Source organism: Leuciscus leuciscus, assembly GCF_965113295.1.
Source record: "Leuciscus leuciscus genome assembly, chromosome: 12".
Classification (NCBI taxonomy): Eukaryota; Metazoa; Chordata; class Actinopteri; order Cypriniformes; family Leuciscidae; genus Leuciscus; species Leuciscus leuciscus.
This window is the reverse complement of record NC_138736.1, coordinates 14885131-14904724: the sequence shown is the minus strand read 5'-3', so window position 1 is coordinate 14904724 and position 19594 is coordinate 14885131. Positions and strand designations below refer to the sequence as shown.

At 37.8% G+C, this 19594-nt stretch overlaps 1 protein-coding gene, 1 long non-coding RNA gene and 1 pseudogene across 4 annotated transcripts; 2 read left to right on the top strand and 1 right to left on the bottom strand.

Annotated features, from left to right (window-relative positions):
* Nucleotides 1-8: 8 nt before the first annotated feature.
* On the top strand, nucleotides 9-4209 carry LOC309511279 (XK-related protein 8-like). 2 transcript variants are annotated; one of them, XM_082186377.1, is made up of 4 exons: nucleotides 9-354; nucleotides 436-587; nucleotides 1924-2117; nucleotides 3363-4209. In XM_082186377.1, the coding sequence occupies exons 1-4, from the start codon at nucleotides 91-93 to the stop codon at nucleotides 4088-4090; spliced, it is 1338 nt and encodes a 445-aa protein (XP_082042503.1). In that variant the 5' UTR covers nucleotides 9-90; the 3' UTR covers nucleotides 4091-4209. The 2 variants fall into 2 exon arrangements, with proteins under 2 accessions (XP_082042503.1, XP_082042502.1); XM_082186376.1 differs by having other exon boundaries at nucleotides 9-587.
* Nucleotides 4210-9759: 5550 nt separating this feature from the next.
* On the top strand, nucleotides 9760-11434 carry LOC309511291. The gene is made up of 3 exons (XR_014210570.1): nucleotides 9760-9828; nucleotides 10579-11136; nucleotides 11314-11434. It is a non-coding gene; the product is annotated as an uncharacterized lncRNA (long non-coding RNA).
* A 1272-nt stretch (nucleotides 11435-12706) lies between these two features.
* Nucleotides 12707-18979, bottom strand: LOC309511631 (threonine synthase-like 1; annotated as a pseudogene). The gene is made up of 2 exons: nucleotides 18955-18979; nucleotides 12707-15205 (listed from the first exon to the last, which is right to left on the bottom strand). The product of its transcript is annotated as a threonine synthase-like 1 (transcript).
* Between the last annotated feature and the right edge of the window lie 615 nt (nucleotides 18980-19594).

Here is a 19594-nt window from a genome sequence, read left to right as displayed (position 1 = left end):
TTTCTCTTTCAGATCTTTTTAGTATACGTAGAAAGGAGGTAGTTGTATTTACTTTGTCATGCTGTAAAGGTTTCTCACACTGGATCAATCATGGAGGAAAGCTTCCCTTTTCCTTACTCTTTATTGGAATATCTGTTTACTTGGATGGGATTGTTACTTTTCCTGCTGGATATAGCGCTGGACATTCGGACTGTTGTGTTATTTTATCAGGATGGGGACTATGTGTATATGGCGGTGATGATCTTTCTGCTGCTGGGCTCTTCAGTATTGTTACAGGTGTTCAGCTGGCTCTGGTACTCAGATTGCCTGGACGAGCTTGAGACTAAGGCGGAGGAGATTAAGCTTGAGACTAAGGTGGAGGACACTAAGCTTGAGACTAATGCAGAGGAGAATAAGCTTGAGACTAAGGTGGAGGAGACTAAGCTTGAGACTAAGGCGGAGGAGATTAAGTTTGAGACTAAGGTGGAGGACACTAAGCTTGAGACTAAGGCGGAGGAGATTAAGCTTGAGACTATAGTGGAGACATTTGCTGACAGGCATAAACTGATCAAACCACTCCACTTCCTTCAGCTTGGACTCTACCTGAGGTCTGTGATATATTTGCTTCTCAATTTCCCTCGAATAGTCTTGTGGGGAAAATATAGCCTACACTTTAGCATACTTTTAAAAAGAGTACTTTTTATGGAAATAATATACTTTAAAAGAATATAAGTGTAAACTGATTGGAATGTTTTTAGACGCTTCACTGCATGTTAATTGCAATTACATGAAAATGCATTATAGTTTTTTAATGCAAATAGTTTGTTTTTTGACCCACTTAAATAGGACTTAAATACATCTTTGTATGTAATTTCATAATTATTATTATTTATTTACTTTTTAAATATGGTTAAAGTGTACTGCTGAATGTACTGACAACCATTTATGGTAAAGTACAATATACTTTAATGTAATTTCTATTGACTTAAATGTCACATATTTTAATATATTTGTATTTACACATTTGTAATGATATAGTTTCAATTTAGCAATATTTAAAATATATTAACTTTAAATGAAATACTAAAATAACAACACAGTTACAATTTTAATCAAGTACTTTACATGTTCTTCAGTATGTTAGTCAACATCAAAAAAGTGTGCTTATTAAAAGCACAACACAACATTATTAAAACATAATTATTTAATATGTACTTTAAAGTAAAACTTTTAATATGACATTATTACAATGTGCACTTTTATTACAAGACGTTATTACAAAAAGTGTACTTCAGTGTTAAACAGTCATGAAAGTGTATTAGCCTTACTTAAGTGGCCTTTTATTTCATATATTATATTATATACAATTAGTTTTTATTTTTTTTTATTTTTTAGATTTGAAGTACAAATACACATGAACATTCAATACAACTAAGCACACTTTATCTAAAAAATTATGAACACTTAAAGGGATAGTTCACCCAAACTCTCATCATTTACACAACATGCATATGATATACAGCTTTAATTGAGGCTTTTATTCCAATATAAACACTGATCAACATATACATAGAGCACATAGAAATGGCAAACAGAGTTTTGTTCTTGCAAACACGTTTCAGTTTCCGCAATAATCAGCGAAGTTTGTTCTTGGGTCATTAGAAAAATCATAATTTGTGTTTCAAAGAACAGCATGAGGGTGAGTAGATGATGACAGAAAGTCATTTTTGGGTGAACTAACCCTTTAAAAATTGCCAAGCTAATCAGAGCTATTTCTTAATCCTTATTGAGATCAATTGATTTGGTCTGGAGTCAAACCGTTTACACATTTAAATAAAACAAGTACTTTATAATGGAGAACAAAATCCATATTGTGGCTTCTATTTGTAAAGTTTTGTTGTATTAAGTGTTGCTTAAGTAAATGCATGTACCTTGTGTTCACAGGTATGCTGGGGTGATAGAGATTTCCACAATGCTTTTTCTTAAAAAAACGAATAGATTCAGAAATGGTGTGGTTGTGCTCCTGAACCAGGACCTTCAGATGCTTCGTCTATTTGAGGCATTTTCTGAAAGTGCCCCACAACTCATACTTATGATGTGTAGAATCTTACAGAGAGGAGAGCTGGAGCTTATTACAGGTCTGTCTCAAATCTAGACTATTATTATTTTGAATTCACTCATTGTCTTTAATCAAAATACATTCCCCACCCTCTTGCAACAACATCTCATCTTCTCTCTGATGACGTGTTTACTGGCAGAAGTGCGGGACAACCAGTCAATCACATGAGATCACAGCAATAGCAAACCACAATGATTCAACGATCCAATCAATACCCGATGGACAAAATCAAGTGGGCTGCACTATATATTATTTCTTGTCCGAGAAGCCATTTCACTCTGATATGTCAAAGGGAAAAAAGACGATTGCAACTTCCATTTAATGCAGTCTTTATGGTGATATTTAAGCCAAAAACAAAAACAAAAATTCTGTCATCATTTACAGATTCAATTCTCTTGTGTCACAGTGCCTGGTTTGTGTTTCCCCGGGTGTCCACTAGAGGTCTCTTCCCCATTCTGTCACCATTACTTCTGGAACTGCATTTCCCACAATCCCTGTCTGGACTCATCACTGTTCATTGCACTCAGCTGTTCCCTATCACATTGTTAGTTTCTGTATTCATGGGTTTCATCAGGTCCCTTTCCACAGGTGTATAAAATCAAGCACCTAGATTATGAATGCAGACTGCATTGTGCTTGATTAATACACCTGTGGAAAGGGACCGGAAGAAATCCATGAATACCCTGTCTGGTTGGAGTTTGTCACAGAGTTGTTGTTTGATGTCACTTACACTTCCGAAGTTTGTTTCTCGCCTGTTTTTGTTTTGTTTCTGAAATGGCTTCTCAAACAAGATAAAAAGTGTAGGGTGGGACTTGATTTTGTCCATCGGGAATTGATTGGATTGTTGGATGCTGCTTGCTTGTGTGTGAGTGACAGGTTATTTTTGATTAAAGATTACAAGGTCAAAAAAAAAAAACAAAAAAAAGTGCATGTATAAACCATTTACAGAAAACACTGCAATATTCTATAAAAAAATCTCAATCGTCAATTTTGATTTAATGGTGACTTTAAATTTGAAGAACTGTGAGAACAAACCTGATTGGTACTTGTGTGTCAAGCATGTTTACCATATTTGATGTGCTCTATGTCAGCGCTGATATGTGAATAAAAAACTGTTAATTTCAGACATAGCAGTGCCAATGTGTGTTTCTCAGAGTCTAGGCATCAGCATGGCTGTGATTATATGCATCTCACTCATATATTCAGAAGAACACTATTGCTTGTGTGATATTGTTTAATAATATACAGTGGTTTTTTGTTTCAGGTTTAAAAATCCTCTCATCAGCTGCTTCAATAGCCAGTACAGAAGCCTTGTATCACCGCAGCATGCGTTCCTATCTTCGCAAAAATCGTAAGATGAGCTGGATCCCCACTGGCATCTACTTTCTGTGGAACTTGTTGCTGATCATTCCCCGTGTGACCGCTCTGGCACTCTTTTGCAGTGTATTGCCATGCTACATCATCGCCCACTTCCTATCTTTGTGGATGCTGCTGGTTTTAGGGGTCTGGAGCCAAAAAACAGATCACATGGAAAGTCCTGGTTGGGAATGGCTCTTCAGAGCTACTGTTGGAATAATCTGGTACTTCAGCTGGTTTAAAGTATCAACAGGAAGCATAACATTAAAGGCTGTTCTCTATAATTGTGTCATGGGGTTGGACACAGTGATGCTGCTGGGCTTCTGGTGCTGGAAGGAGTTTGAGTATACAGGCTGTTGGAGATCCTTAAATCCTTGCATAGTGATCCTGACACTAGTAGGTTTGCACGTTGTTGGAATTCTTGTGAAAATCATATACTACAAATGGTTCCATCCTAAGTGTGATGAACAGAAAATAGCTAAACCCAGTGAACATCAGAAGAAGAGACACGACGAAGGATTTTATAGCATGAATACAGGCTCCATGGAATCCTCATCTGAAGATAGAGCTCCTGCTCAACCTGTCACTGGTGTTCTGAAGAGGGGGAGGAACATGGCTGCTAATTTCTACCACTAGTTCTATATATAATTATATATAATAACTGATACAATGTTAATATACCAACCTACTAATTCTGAATGATATATTGGAGAGCAAAATTATACAACATACACAATATTAATTTCAGAAATTTTCATTTGTCTGTTTTGGTGGCTTTATATAGAAGAGTGCAGAAAAACAAACATTGCTAAGAGGAAAAAGTCCTTGAAACATTAAAGGGGTGGTTGAGTGTGATTTCACTTTTCTAACTTTAGTTAGTGTGTAATGTTGCTGTTTGAGCATAAACAACATCTGCAAAGTTACAACGCTCAAAGTTCAAAGCAAAGTGAGATATTTGCTTTTAAAGAAAAGGACTACAACAAACGGCTGGTTGGGACTACACAACATTCCTCTCGGGTTAGTGACATCACTAACCCTAGAATTTACATAAACCCCGCCCCCGGGAACACACAGTCCATGTTGAGAAGAGGAAAAGTTGTTGTATAAGAGTACATTTGTGAGTCAGCTCAAACTTTAGCATCCATCTTTTCACATGCAATAGAAAGTCACTCTGTGTGCATCTCACAACAGTTCATGACAGAATATCCTAATTGAAGATAGTTAACTCCACATCAGCAACATAAATTCATCAACTAACCATTCAGAGACGTCCTGTTGCATTCTACATGTTGTCACTTCTTCTTGAGTCTCTCCATCTTTGTCTGACTCCGTTTTAACATTAAAGGCAGAACAGTTTCTGTCATTTTAGTGTGTCAGGTAACAGCAGCTGCTAACAGACACAAGCTCTTGAAACCCCGCCCTCTGCAGCAGCTCATTTGCATTTAAAGGGCCAGGCACAAAACGGTGCGTTTTTGCAAACCCTCAAAAAGTGACATCTTTAACTTGCTATATAAAAATATCTGTGGGGTATTTTGCGCTAAAACTTCACACACACACTCTGGGGACATCATAGATATATTTTACATCTTGTGAAAAGGGCATTATACCACCCCTTTAAATAATTTCTACCTTGGAATAAAGTATTCTATTAGCTCTGTTCAATCCAACTCTGCTAATTCAAAAAAAAAATACTATTAACCTTTTTTCTTTTCGCAGATACTGTGGAAAAGTCTAATATATATATATATTTGATCTATTATGGAGGCCTTTTAACTGCAGACCTGTTACGGACACAGGCAAATAGGCAGTGATCACTAAGATCCTGATTGAAGACCGCTGGGGTATATTTTGAAGGCATATTTGTCAGAGCTATATCAATTAGAGTGCCTTGGTTTACAGATTTTAAATTGTATCTAGTAGGTTCTTTGATCATTTGTGTAAGGTTGAGGGTATCCAACTTAGTTGGAGCATTTAACATGTCCAAATTTAAATGGTTGAATCAATTCGCATAGCATGTCTAGAGCACAACTGGGGGCTGAAGGAGGTCTATAACAAGCAGCTACTGTAAATGACTTATCTTTGGAAAAATGAATTTTTAGAAGTAAAAGCTCAAACATTTTGGGTGCAGACCTGGATAGAACGACTGAGCATTGTAGATTGCATTTTTCTACAATAGAATCCAACTCCACCCCCTTTTGGAGGTCTGTCTTGATGGAAGACTTTATGGATATTTATGAATTGTGTATGGATTTCTTAAGCCAAGATTCAGACACAGCTAAGATGTCAGGTTTAGCTGAGTGTGTCAGAGCAGTGACTAAGTCAATTTTAGGGAGGAGGCTTCTAATGTTAATATGCATTAAACTAAGGCTTTTACGATTACAGAAGTCATCAAATGAAAGTGTATGAGACGTTAAATTTTCAACAAGGGTTACAGGGCCTGGATTTAACTGAGCATCTCCTGAGGAAAATAGAAGGAGAAGAATAAGAGCCCGGCTAATGGCTATGAGAACTGGCCGTTTGGTACACTTGGGAAAGTAAAATAAAGGGATGGGTTTATGGACATAGTAGAATATATTGGGTGGTAGTGGCGCAGTGGATAAGACACATGCCTTTGGTGTGAGAGACCTGGGTTCGAATCCACTGTGAGACACCAATGTGTCCCTGAGCAAGACACTTAACCCCTAGTTGCTCCAGAGGCGTGCGACCTCTGACATATATAGCAATTGTAAGTCGCTTTGGATAAAAAGCGTCAGCTAAATGAATAAATGTAAATGTAAATATATACAGAGCTTATGGACAGATAGTGATATCACAGGCTGAATATGAGATGGAAGTTAACCTAAGCATTGTGTGACAATAAAGGCGATTGAATCTCTAGAGAAACCAGTTAAATCAGATGAAGTTACAGAGAAGAGGGGAATTGAATAAACAAAGGACCCTGATACATGATGACTGGGAGATTTACAATGGAATAGTGCAATGGTAAATAGCAAAAACAATAATAAACGAGACATACTGATATTGTGAATATTTGGTGGTTTAGAGTGTGTTTCTAGGATGTTTTCTGTGCAGCCCACTCCACTCCCAGGTCTCTATGACTTGATACTATGGTCTTAAGTATAAACATGCAGTGAACATTCAGTATAAATCTGTTTTATTTTTCGATCATCCATCCGGTGATATCATCATCTCCTCAATAAGCTGCACAATTTGAGGTCTCATTCATGAACAAACAAGTTATGTAACAAAGTTTAATACTTAAGGTTAATGTTTTGTTCAAATTTATAATCTTAAGTTGAACAACAGTAGTAATGTTTGTCTCAGCACTAGTAATAAAAGTCAAGTCAAGTCAAGTCAAGTCACCTTTATTTATAAAGTGCTTTTTACAATGCAGATTGTTTCAAAGCAGCTTCAGTGATAACAGGAAAATAATGCAACAAAGTTTGTAAGAGGCACATATTCTCTAAAGCTCAGTTGTCTAACAGAGGGAGGTAAAGGCATACCTGAAGTGCAGCCATTATTTGAATTATTTAAAGCTTCAAGTCTACAGCAGGAAAATGCAGGTGCATATTTTCCTTAGTATACTTAGTAAATAAAGTCTGCTGTCATGCAACCAAACAGGCAGTACAAGCTAATAGTTACTCGGAAACAAATTATGCAAATTATTTATTATGCAAATAAACACAAGAACGCACAATAACCACACATGAAAGACTAGTCTGGCTAGTTTGTTAAACAAAATATTCAATGGAGACCTGTAAAAAAAAAAAAAAAAGTTCTTGAATACTAAGAACTTCTACAGTCAGACATTTGCTCTGACAAAAATGAGTCATTTAATGTATTGAAAAATATATTGAAAGTGTAGACCATAATCGTTAGCAGTGCTGTTCAGATCAATCCATAGTGAAAAGATAAGGACAAGGTATATTTTCACAAGATATGTGACCCTGGATCACAAAACCAGTCACAAGTAGAACTGGCATATTTGTGGCAATAGCCAACAATACATTGTATGTGTAATGAATTCACTGGAAGCAAGCTGGTATGAACCCAAATGCAACTTTACTTCAAAAACATAATCAAACATAAAACAAGGGCATGGCAAGGCATGAAACTCAGAACACAAGAACATGGACAAACATTCAGTACTCAACAAAGACACAGGGCAAACATGAGGGCTTATACTGCGTTCCAGGCAGGTTATTGAGCACGTACACTCTAAACAAAAATGGTGCTAAATAGCACTAAAAGTGGTTCATTGGCTTGTAATCATAGGGGAACTGGATTTCTGGATATATGCTTTCATTACCTAGGAAATTAAAATATACTGTCCATAGCCTTAAAAAATCGATTTTCACCATATTTTTTTTATTAAAATGTCACATAAATCAGGCCAGGAATGATTTATTAACAAATCCCTCTGAAAATATCTTCAGAATACTGCTAAGTGTATAACTGGAAAGTTTGGTGTACATAGGTGCTACATAGGCTGAGATGTTTCTACTGGAGAATGACAAAAAACTAATTTTGAGAAAACGGCAGTTAAAGATTTAAATAGCTCTAAATGAGATTTCGTCGTTAGCTTTAAATCCCCCTTTGGACATTCACGATTGGTTACTGATAGAAAGGAAATGCCCATATTTGGGTTACATAGTGTTGTGCAGGAGACTCAGAGCTTCACAACGATCCCGGTCATGACAGACTTCAAGCCCATGTTGCAGGTTAGAGTACCCAGTAAGCCAATGTATAGAAAAATAATGTAGGAACTATATTTAAATATAAACATATACTTATAAAACGCTATTTAGGCTTCTGGAGTCGTTTTTGTGAGAAATTTTTACTTCCGCATTTGAAAACCGCCGAACCGGAAGTGACGTAACATGAGGTAGAGCGGTCAAAGTAAACAATAGGAAAGCAATGGATCGCCATGACAGCTCGGAAAGCTGGGGGAATTGTAGTCTAAATGTTTACTCGTATGTCGTATGATATATATATATATATATATATATATATATATATATATATATATATATATATATATATATATAAAACGTATATATAATTCATATATATGATGATGATATCATATAATTATGAGCCTGAAATGAAGCCAAGTGAGAAGGACAGGCCAAGGGTTAGACAGAACAACTGTGAGTTGTGGTGTGAGGAGAACAGGGCGAGAGAACAGTGTTAGCTTATAGATGTATTCACGTTAGCCGACGATATGTACAACACTATGCTCAGATCATAATACTGTACAGATTATTATCATCATGTATCAGGCAATAGCAAAGCTAGTACTTAGACCCTTACCTGCATGTGTTATGTGTGTCAGCCATTAGGAGACAGTTTCCAGAGGAAGGGGGACTTTATAAAGGCTTTGAATTGACCCATTTGGTGACGATGAATAAAAAAAATTATCACAATCACAACTGTCTTACTGTACAAAAACTTTATATGTAGAAACAGCCAACACAAACATTGAAGTCGGTTTTTACAGATTGAAAATGAATTATAGAACATAATATATTATATTTATAATAATAATAACAATAGTGTCTTCTGCAGACTAATAACAAACACATAAATGCAGTACATTACAAGTTTATGTAGGATATGTTAATTAATTAAATTAAGACAAGGCACATTTCGTAAAACAGATGTACAATGTCTGACGGATCCGTGAGCGTCATGTTTCCCGCCGGCGGCCGAACCACATGCTGATGGCGGACCGTCACCGCGGGCGACCCGATGAAGGAGCCGGGACAGTGTCCACATATCGCCGGGATTATAATCATCCGGTCTATGGTGAACGCTACACACTACCGCGTTTTTCAAAGCAGAAGCAGAAGTGAAGTCCCGTCTCTTACCCGGCACAAAACGCACACAGGCACGGAAGATCGCACCGTCCTTTTATTCGGAAACCTGTGGACTTGATGTCCTGACAGGCCATAATTCACAATCATTTACCACGACGATGATTCATTGAAATACAATAAGCACCGAAAACACACTGAATCATGACCGCTTCAACTGAATACCAACCTATCTCTGCACTGAGCGCGAACGCAGAGCCAAACGACTACCTCATGTGGCGTCATATGACGCGATGGTGAAAAAAAGCGTTTTTTCAACACGGTCAAGGAAACTGTCACGTTTTCTATTCAATTTGTGCCCTTATGTCTTGCAAAACAATTTTTAATCCTGCATTTACTTTTCATATGGTATTTTCATACAAGGTTATATTAATAAAAAAAATTAAAAAAACCCTGCAACATGGGCTTTCAGTAAACAGACGGATCTCGGCGTGTCGCGTTGGAATGCTAACTTCTTGGTAAATTCGGGAGAAACTTGTTGCCGCAAGTAAACAAAATGTAATAAAATAAACATCTTAATGTATATTTTCAACGTTTTCTTTATAGCAGCTTGAAAGAACACATATTGAAGGAGTAAACTAGCCCAAAATCTCAAAACTGACCACTGCATGAAAAATCGTTGTTTTTGCCTGCCGTGTCTCGCCTTAATAGTGGATTCGGGTGACTCAAAGTGCACCAGATTAATGAATTTATCTTTAAAATGTACAAAATTTTCTTCCGGTGGGGAATGCCCCCGGACCCAGGTACCAAGCTCCACCAACAGAATGAATTGTGGAAAACACATTAGGCTATATGATGATCTACAAAAAAATACACATTTTTGTTATCTTATTATTAAAATACATTATTATGATTTTACCACCTGCGCCACATTTTAAGGCAGGAAAACCCTGAAATAGGCAATAGGCTTCTTGTAAAGGTATAACTATTTGCACTTGGCGATCACGGTGGGGATTGATATGGTAGTGGACCATGATGGTCATAGAAGAAGTGAAGGAGCAGTACCCCCCAATTATGGTGGGGTAATTCGCACTCTGCCTCAGAGAACATAACATCAACCAGTTTTATGATGTGTGGCACATCGAAAAAGGTTTTATTCAATAACATAGATTTATAGTGGGTATAATATGAAAATTAAGAAATTGTGACAGTTTATAGGCATATCACAAATATTTAGTAGTGGCAAACTGTGAACATCACTGTTTTTATTCTCAGCAGTAAAATGCTTGTCTATATTTTTATTTACAGGGATTGTGAGGAAACTTGAAAACATTTCCAAGATGAAAGACTTGTGAAAAATTACGGAAATGGCAGAGAAGCATTAAAAACCACATTTACTGCATCATCTTCAACCACTGGACCAGAAAGAGTGGCAAAATGGAAATCGATTCTGAACCATGTCAGGAACGTACACAGAGGATCCAAACTTTCCTGCTCGTCTACATCATCTAAAGGGAAGCAGAGATAGAAACAAGTGGCTTGTTGCCAGTATGATACTGTAAACAAATATTATTTTTATGCAACACGACATGTAAAAAAAATTTTTTTAAAAGGAACTGTTAGTCGAAGTGTAAATAACCTCAAATTAAAGTTATTAGTTGTAATTAATGCAATTTTTGTATCATTTCTCATAGGAACTCAGGCATTCTACAAGCTGGAGAAAGTGATGACAAACACGCGGATTTTGAGGGACATCACCAAACTAAGTCCACATCACCAGACTTCATCTTTGGAGTCATTTCATAATGACATTCTACAGGTTTCCCCAAAAAATGTGGTGTTCCCATTTCTTGGAATGTTGTGCAGGTAATTTAACTGCTGTTAAAATAACTTTACATCACTATAGGCTATTTTCCTGAATTGGGTCTGTGCACTTGCAGACTAAACCTGGCTGCATTTCATTACAATGAAAATACTGGTCGTGCACAAGCAACATCATCAACAGGATATACATTTATAAATACATTTTGTTTTATTGCACAGAGTACCTAGATGACCTGCAGGACCTAATATTTGAGCATGTTTTTGTGGACCCTGCTCCATACATGGATGAGGTACTTAAGATACCCATACTATCAGACCTTTGTGCGGAGTATGAGTGGCCAGACAAGGAGGAGGTCATCTCCACCATGGTGTCCAGATTCAATCATCAGCTGGTAGGAAACCAACATATCTGCCCTGATCATCTGGAAACTCACGGCGAACCCTCATCACCACCCAGGCTGGAATCACGACACGTACCCGACGGCCAAGGAAACCCCAGCACCAGCTCACAAAGGAGCGATATGCCAGAAACCTGTAACGACTAAAACACAGGCACATGTACAGATAGTACTTTATTTTTCAGCAATGTCTTTGTTTTGTTATAGCACAGCCTATGCTTCATTTTGTGCTTTCTTATAATTCTATGAAGACTCCTGAAGTTATTTCTTACTATTGTATATAAAATGTCAAATATTCACTAGTTTGTTTACAGTATGTATTGGTTTTGTAGAATCGGCAATGTTTATTTAATTACAAGAATAAAGTAAGATCCATCCACTAATTATTTATACAAATTGTGAAATAATTTTCTTGTATTTGCAGAGTGTATTGTGATATTAATAAATATTAAGTTTGTTCTGCCATATGTGTTGTCAATTTCATGGTTGCAATTCAGAATATAGCTAAGTTTTTACTTTTGTGCAGTCAGTATGTGTAGGTTGATTGTAAATGTAAATATATTATTATATAGCCCTGCATTAAAATGTTCAAACTTTAATAAAATATAAAAACTTGACATAACATTTAAAAACACTATCGACACTTACTGTACAATTCCACGTAGACGCAAGGTTCCATTAGCCTGGAAATCCAGACCTAAATCTAACTTGCTGAGCAAATTCAACTTGTGCTCTCGCGAGAACTCTGGAATACCAGGGTAAGGTTCCATAGTCGGCTCGATAAATGTATGCATTCTGAAGAGAATACACGTTTAAACAAACAGGATCCAATCCAGGATGCTCAGTCATTTTATATATATATATATATAAAGATATTGGGAAGAATGTTGATAAAGCAAACCGGTTTGGTTACCATTGACTTCTACTACATGAAGGGGAAAAAACGGATTCATTTCTCATTATTATTTTATTTGTATTTTTTTGTGTTTGACAGAATAAAGAAAGTAATTGAGGTCTGGAACAACATGAGTGTTTGAGTGAATGATGATGAACTATCTCTTCAAGAGGGAACAACTTTTTGTTTGCCTTGTCAGTTTATTTATTTGTATTTCAACCCTTAAAGAAATAAGCTACACATGTCAACAACAGCAATAGGAATAAAAATGATAAATAAATTATTTTTATTAATAATATTCAAAAAGAATAATTCCACCAAGTAATATTTCATTATGTAACTGTAGACTGTTTGCTGTTGCCAGCAATTAAGCCACTATCAGTATAAACAGGCTTTTTTAATAAAGTTATCAACACTAAATTAATAAAACATCTGAGAGATTATGATAAAGTACAATTAAGACTAGTTTATGGACTTACATGAAAAGCATTTGAACTATATCTCATGACTTTACTGTCACCTTGTGTTCAGATTTGATGGAAGTATAATGTTTGGGGTTTCTTGACAGACTTTGCCATCAAGTGGACATGTGCAGGTACTGCAGGTTTCACTGGACTCTCAGAAATGAGTCTTGTATCATAGTTTCTACTTCATCTGTGAGCTTGTTATAGTCAGCCTGACATACTTTATGTGGATGATGTCCACTGTTTCCCATGCACTTCAGCAGAGCGTCATGCATCTGCTCTCGGCCTCCAATGCTGCAGAGTTTATCCAACTGCTCAACAGGATCCGGTGGGATATCTTGACACTGAAGGGCTTTTAAGACAGCCGGAGCAAACTTCCCGTGGTGTGCAGTGGAGCATATCACAAGGTGCAGTGGAGCATATCGCAGGTTTTGTCATGTATACGATCGGCGACTACTTTCCCAACCGCTGTGTGAGTGTCCATTATGAAGCCTGTTGTAGTGTGCATCTCCTGTATGGCCCTCAAACAGTCTTCTTCAGAGCACCAACCAGCTTGAAGTTCCAGATTTATCTTCTGCCGTAAAGTCTCCGACACTTTAAAGATGCGCTCTCTTTCTAGATTCAAAAACAGATCTCTGACAAGACTTCCATCCCCACCGGAAGCGTGATGGATGAACCTCTCAAGGTTGGAAGACTTCAGGATATCAATGGCAGGAGAGTTTGAAACCTGCAGCTTCCGGTTGCGGAGATCATACTTGCCACTAGCGATGAAGTCGGATATGATGCAGTTATGATTGGATGCACAGATCACCTTCCGTATGGGTATTCCCATTTGTTTGGCATACAGGGCTGACATGGCATTGCCAAAGTTTCCGGTAGGGATGCACACGTCAATGGGGTCTCCGAAAGTCAGCGTGCGATTTCTAAGCAGGTCCATGTACGCCGAGCAGTGATAGACCACCTGAGGGAGCAGTCGGGCCCAGTTTATCGAGTTTGCGGTGCTGAGAACCGTGGCATATTCCACAGCTAAATGTCCGATCAAGCTCGAGTCCCCAAACATTCGTTTAATGCTCCTCTGGCAGAAGTCAAAATTGGACAGGACGCTGATGGACTTGGCATTGCCCTCCTGAAATCCTGTCATCTGTAGCTTCTGAATCTCACTCACTCCGTTCTCAGGGAAAACCACAAGCACGCCGATCCTCTCCCGGTCACTGTCTTTAAGATTTCTGAAGCCGTTCAGCACCGCGCTTCCGGTATCTCCAGATGTGGCCACTAGAATCAGGTAGTTGCACATCTGTGGCAGGCAGTGGGCAAACAGCTGAGGCATCAACTGCAGTGCCAGGTCTTTAAACGAGGCAGTTGGGCCGTGAAAGAGTTCTAGAAGATACTGATGATCAGTGAGGTGCTTTAGAGGCACAACCGACTGATCGGCGAAGTTCTGGCCGTAAGCATGACACACCATTGTGCTCAATTCTACAGGGGACACATCCATAGGATGGATACAGTTTTCCAGTATGGCCACAGCTCTCGTGGCATGGCTGGATATTCTCAACCATTCTGAAGGTTCCAGTTTGGGGAAACCTTTTTTTGGTACGTAAAGCCCTCCATCTGGTGCAAGACCCTCTATGACGACATCACTGAAGAACTTGGGGTCACTTGACATTTGGCTCCTCGTTGAAACAAACACCTCTGATTCTGAATCCTCATATCTGAGCAGAGTCCTCAGGACTTTATCAGCCACGTCCTCCACGGAATCTCCCGTCCCACAAAGGACTCTCGCATCTAGCCATTTCTCATAAAACTGCTCCCTGTAATGCAATATCTCTCTCATAGAAACACCAGCATCCTGACCCACAATCCTGTTCACCTTCATTCGAGAGAGTCTCTGCATGATATCTTCTGTGTCCACATCCAGGTACACGGCCAGTCCAGAGCGCTTCAGGTGCCGCATGGCGTCCGAATGCAGGGGATTGGAGCCGGTCAGAGAGATGACACTTCCTGTGGCTGCAAACCTGCACACTGCTTTACCTTCTTCTTCAATAAAACCATCACCACCAATTTCAGAGAGCTTGTCTGCCACACTCATTCCCCACGTCCTTTCGAGAACATCGTCATCTATATCAATAACAGGCATACCTAGTCTGTGTCCCACAATCCGCCCTACACAGGTCTTCCCTGCTCCAGGAGGACCCATCAGGAGAATGTTTCTTTCATACGGTTTAGAGTTTTGATTTGATAGCCGTGCTGTAGTGAAGTATGAAGGAGCAAATAGCAGGTGGGTCCTTAGCTTGCTCACTTTAGCCAACAGCTGGCCGAAACTTGCAGGGATCATCTTGGAAAAAAGATCAAATAATCTAGGAAGCAGAAATATGTTTCAGAATTAAAATCATGTCAGTAGATTACAGATAATTTGCTAAAATACAAAATGTAATGTTTAGGCCTGGTTTCACAGACAGGGCTTAGAGTAAGCCAGGATTAGGCCTTAGTTAAATTAGAGCATTTGAGTAGCTTTAATAAACGTGTCTTAGAAAAAACATGACTGGTGTGCATCTTGAAACAAAACAATGGCACTGACATATTTTAAGATATGTCAGTGCAAGATGCTTTTAGTTAAAACAGCTCAAACATACATTTTAGTCTGGGACTATCTTAAGACTTGTCTGTGAAACTGAGGGATATTGTATAGACCTTTATCACAACACATTAGAACGCTGGAAGTAGCCGCGAAGCAGTGTACGGCGTCTTCCGGTTATTGCACTGGACTACTTCGCTCTCGCATCTGCCAAAAGTTTCTTTTTTTGTTTTGTTTTCTTGATTCCATTTTAATGGTTTGATCAAATTGTTATAACCAATTATTTAAAATGTAATGATTTAAGCCAAACTTTCTTCAAAGGTTAAACCAAACTTTTATTTTGACGGGTTGCCTTGTACACCTTTGAGTCTCTCTGTGTTTTATGATATGATCGTTTTTTCTCAAATGAAGCTAAAATGCTGCTGAAGTGACTCTCAGAGCAGCTGTGTTGATAAAGTGCATTAATGTTAAGACGTTAGGCTGAAAACATGCGTGCCTCAGTGTGTGTGTGGTAAATGAAACCATTCATTCACAGAGATACACAGAACATGCATGATTCCTATTTAAATGGTCTTTATGTGGTTTAATATTGACAGACACTGGTCTATATCGCGATTTTATTTAAGTTTACTGACCAACTTTTCATCTAAAAGTGTAACTACTTAACAACCGGAAGTGCGAGTACACTGCTTGGTGATTTCGAACGTTCCAAAACCAGGAAATGAGATAAAGGCCTATTGGTTTAATCTATGTAAAGATTTGTTTTAATAAAGACACAGCCCGTCCCAATGGAACCCTAGGCCTTCGACGTCTTTCTCCAGTTCCACGCTTTCATGACATAACGCTGCTTTGTCTGTCGGGTGTAAGTCTGCTTCCTTCTGAAACCTAAAATGACAAATGGGACACCCTGCAGTCTTGTGGAACACCACAGATGCACATGAAGTGTGCCGTTTAGAACAGGGCCTTAAAAGTCACAATGAAACGGAAGTATAGACAGATCTTTTCTTCTGCATTGTGATATCTTAATGTAACAAATTATTGAAAGGAATAATAGTAGGACTTTCTTCACGCCCAGACGAAACTTACCAATTCACAAAATTAACGGAATGCATACCTGATATAAAAAATTGGATGACTAGTAATTTCCTACTACTTAATTCTGAAAAAACAGAGATTCTAATTATTGGACAAAAAAACTCCCTCACGTAATAACCTGGAATACTGTCTAACACTTGATGGCTGCTCTGTTAAGTCTTCATCGTTGGTTAGGAACCTGGGTGTGCTCTTTGATACCAATCTTTCATTTGAAAGTCACGTGTCTAGTATCTGTAAAACCGCATTTTTCCATCTTAAAAATATATCTAAATTACGTCATATGCTCTCAATGACAAATGTGGAACAATTAGTTCATGCGTTCATGACATCAAGGCTAGATTATTGTAATGCTCTACTGGGTGGTTGCCCTGCACGCTTAATAAACAAATTACAGCTAGTTCAAAACGCAGCAGCTCGAGTTCTTACCAGAACCAGGAAGTATGACCATATTAGCCCGGTTCTGTCAACACTGCATTGGCTCCCTATTAAACATCGTATACATTTTAAAATACTGCTGATTACTTACAAAGCACTAAATGGTTTAGCTCCGCAGTACTTGAGCGAGCTCTTAACGCATTATAGTCCTTCACGTCTATTGCGATCTCAAAATTCCGGCCAGTTAATACAGGGTGTCTACAGATAACAAGTTAAATTTAAGACCAAATCTGTGATGGAAATACACATTATATTGCATATGTATATGTAATATTTAACCGAAGTAATTGAAATAATTTAATATTAACTACTTGTTTATTGAACTAAAATCAATGTAACATTTGCAATCGTGAGAATATTCAGCAAAATAGCTCCCGTCATGTTATGTTACTTAACTATATCACATGTTATAAATAAAAATAAAAAATCAACATTTAGAATTTTTACCTCAGTATGTTTCTTCTGTGAGTTTTTTTATGTGTGCCGTTATGCTCATTTGTTTTGATTTCTTACTATAAAATCTATCACAGAGACAAGCAGAGCGAGCCTCAACAGCGTTACCAGAAAAAGCCTACATTATCATTATCAATAGCTGTTTAAGTAATCAAATCTGAATCATTCTCGCGATTCGATGCTTCACTGGTTATTTGACGGACATTAGGTCCGTCAGACTGGAGAAATTTTAGCGGTAATGTGACCAGAAATATTTAAGACCTATCGAATCTGAATTTAAAACATTTTAATACTTTTTAAGGCCTTTTATTAGGAACATTTTATTTAAGACTTTTTAAGGACCCGCGGCCACCCTGAATAACCAAAATACAATAAAATATATCTAATAAAATATATATTTTAAAGTTAAATAACCAAAATACTATGTTTGATAGTTATACTTATAATTTTGTTTCTATTACATGCAGTTCTAACTTGAGCTCTTAGCTCTCCGGTTAGAATATTGGCTTCTTACTGACCCTTTAAAGGGATACTCCACCGAAAAATGAAAATTCTGTCATCATATACTCACCCTCATGTTGTTTCAAACCTGTATGAATTTCTTTCTTTTGCTGAACAGAAAGGAAGATATCTAGAAGAATGTCAGTAACCAGACAGTTTTAGATACCATTGACTTCCATAGTATATATTTTTTTCCTACTATGGAAGTCAATGGTATCTAAAACTGTCTGGTTACTCACATTCTTCTAGATATCTTCCTTTCTGTTCAGCAAAAGAAAGAAATTCATACAGGTTTGAAACAACATGAGGGTGAGTATATAATGACAGAATTTTCATTTTTCGGTGGAGTATCCCTTTAAGAAACACAGAAGAACTCACTCTTGCACTCACACTTACAATCTCACACACACACACACACATATGTGGTTTATGAGGACTCTCCATAGGCGTAATGGTTTTTCTAATGTACAAACTGTATAATCTATCCCCCTACACTAACCTACCCCTAAACCTACCAATCACAGATTTAGTATGTTTTTTAAGCCGTTTGGTTTAGAAGGACACATATGTCCTCATAAACCATGTTTACGTTGTAATACCCATGTCATTATACACATGTGTCCTCATAAACCATATACAAGAACACACACACACACACACACACACACACACACACACACACACACACAATAACACACACACACACAATAACAATATGCTCTGACAGGAGGAGTAAAGGTACACAGCCCCGGGTCTAGCCGGACAGCCTGTGTGGGTGTGGGTGTGGGTGTGTGTGTGGGTGTGTGGTGTGGTCATTGAAAATGTGTTCAGATATATATTCTTCACAGAAAATGAGCCAAGGCCAATGAGTCTGAGTTTGAAAAAATAATTAATCGTATAATTTTTCTCTTGATAAAAATGAAACCGGGTCCTACAGACCCGAACACCATACAAGGGTTAAAACGACACTAACGAGACGCTAAACAACACAGCGTACAAAACAAACATTTTATATAGATATCATATTCTAATTAAATGAATACTTACAATCACAGAAATAATGTCCTTGGCGATGGTCAATTTGCTGCCGCCGCAGCTGCTGCTCGTGACCGAAAGCTGAATCATACGTGTAACAGCTGTTGTAAATAAGCTACATCTGATTGGTTAATAATAATCCTATTTCAGTATCTTGCCGCACTATTGGCTCGACTGATATAGTAGGCAACCGCGTTTGCCTGCATATTTACGGGTCGTGCAATATAATTTCGGGGGAACATGTGCAATAAATGGGAGTGGCAACACTTTTCATATCGTTGAGAATAAAACAACCGTCCCAACTTTACAAATCCAGGTTCTCCCTCCATGGGGATTATCCATTTCGAAAAGTAAAGCAGATACGGTGTGGTATAGTATTCGGTAACCCTATAGTATTCGGTAACCCTGAGGACCCAAGCAATCCGATTGGTTCAAAGCACGTTTTATGGGTAATCGCTTTAGTGCCTGCTTACAAATCATACAAAATCACTTTATTATAGAAGACGTTTGTACTACGTTATAACGAGTCATTAATGTATTTAATGTATTTTAAATGATACGTTTCATATACTAGTATTTAACCGAAGCTATAGATTGTGAAATTAAACATTTCTCGTTGTTAGTGTGTTTTTTAGTTAGCTTAGATAGTAGC

Coding starts and splice junctions, on each gene's coding strand:
- LOC309511279 (XM_082186376.1), top strand. CDS start 91: ATGGAGGAAAGCTTCCCTTTTCCTTACTCTTTATTGGAATATCTGTTT. Junction 588..1,923: donor CAGCTTGGACTCTACCTGAG/GTCTGTGATATA, acceptor TTGTGTTCACAG/GTATGCTGGGGTGATAGAGA. Junction 2,118..3,362: donor AGAGCTGGAGCTTATTACAG/GTCTGTCTCAAA, acceptor TTTTTGTTTCAG/GTTTAAAAATCCTCTCATCA.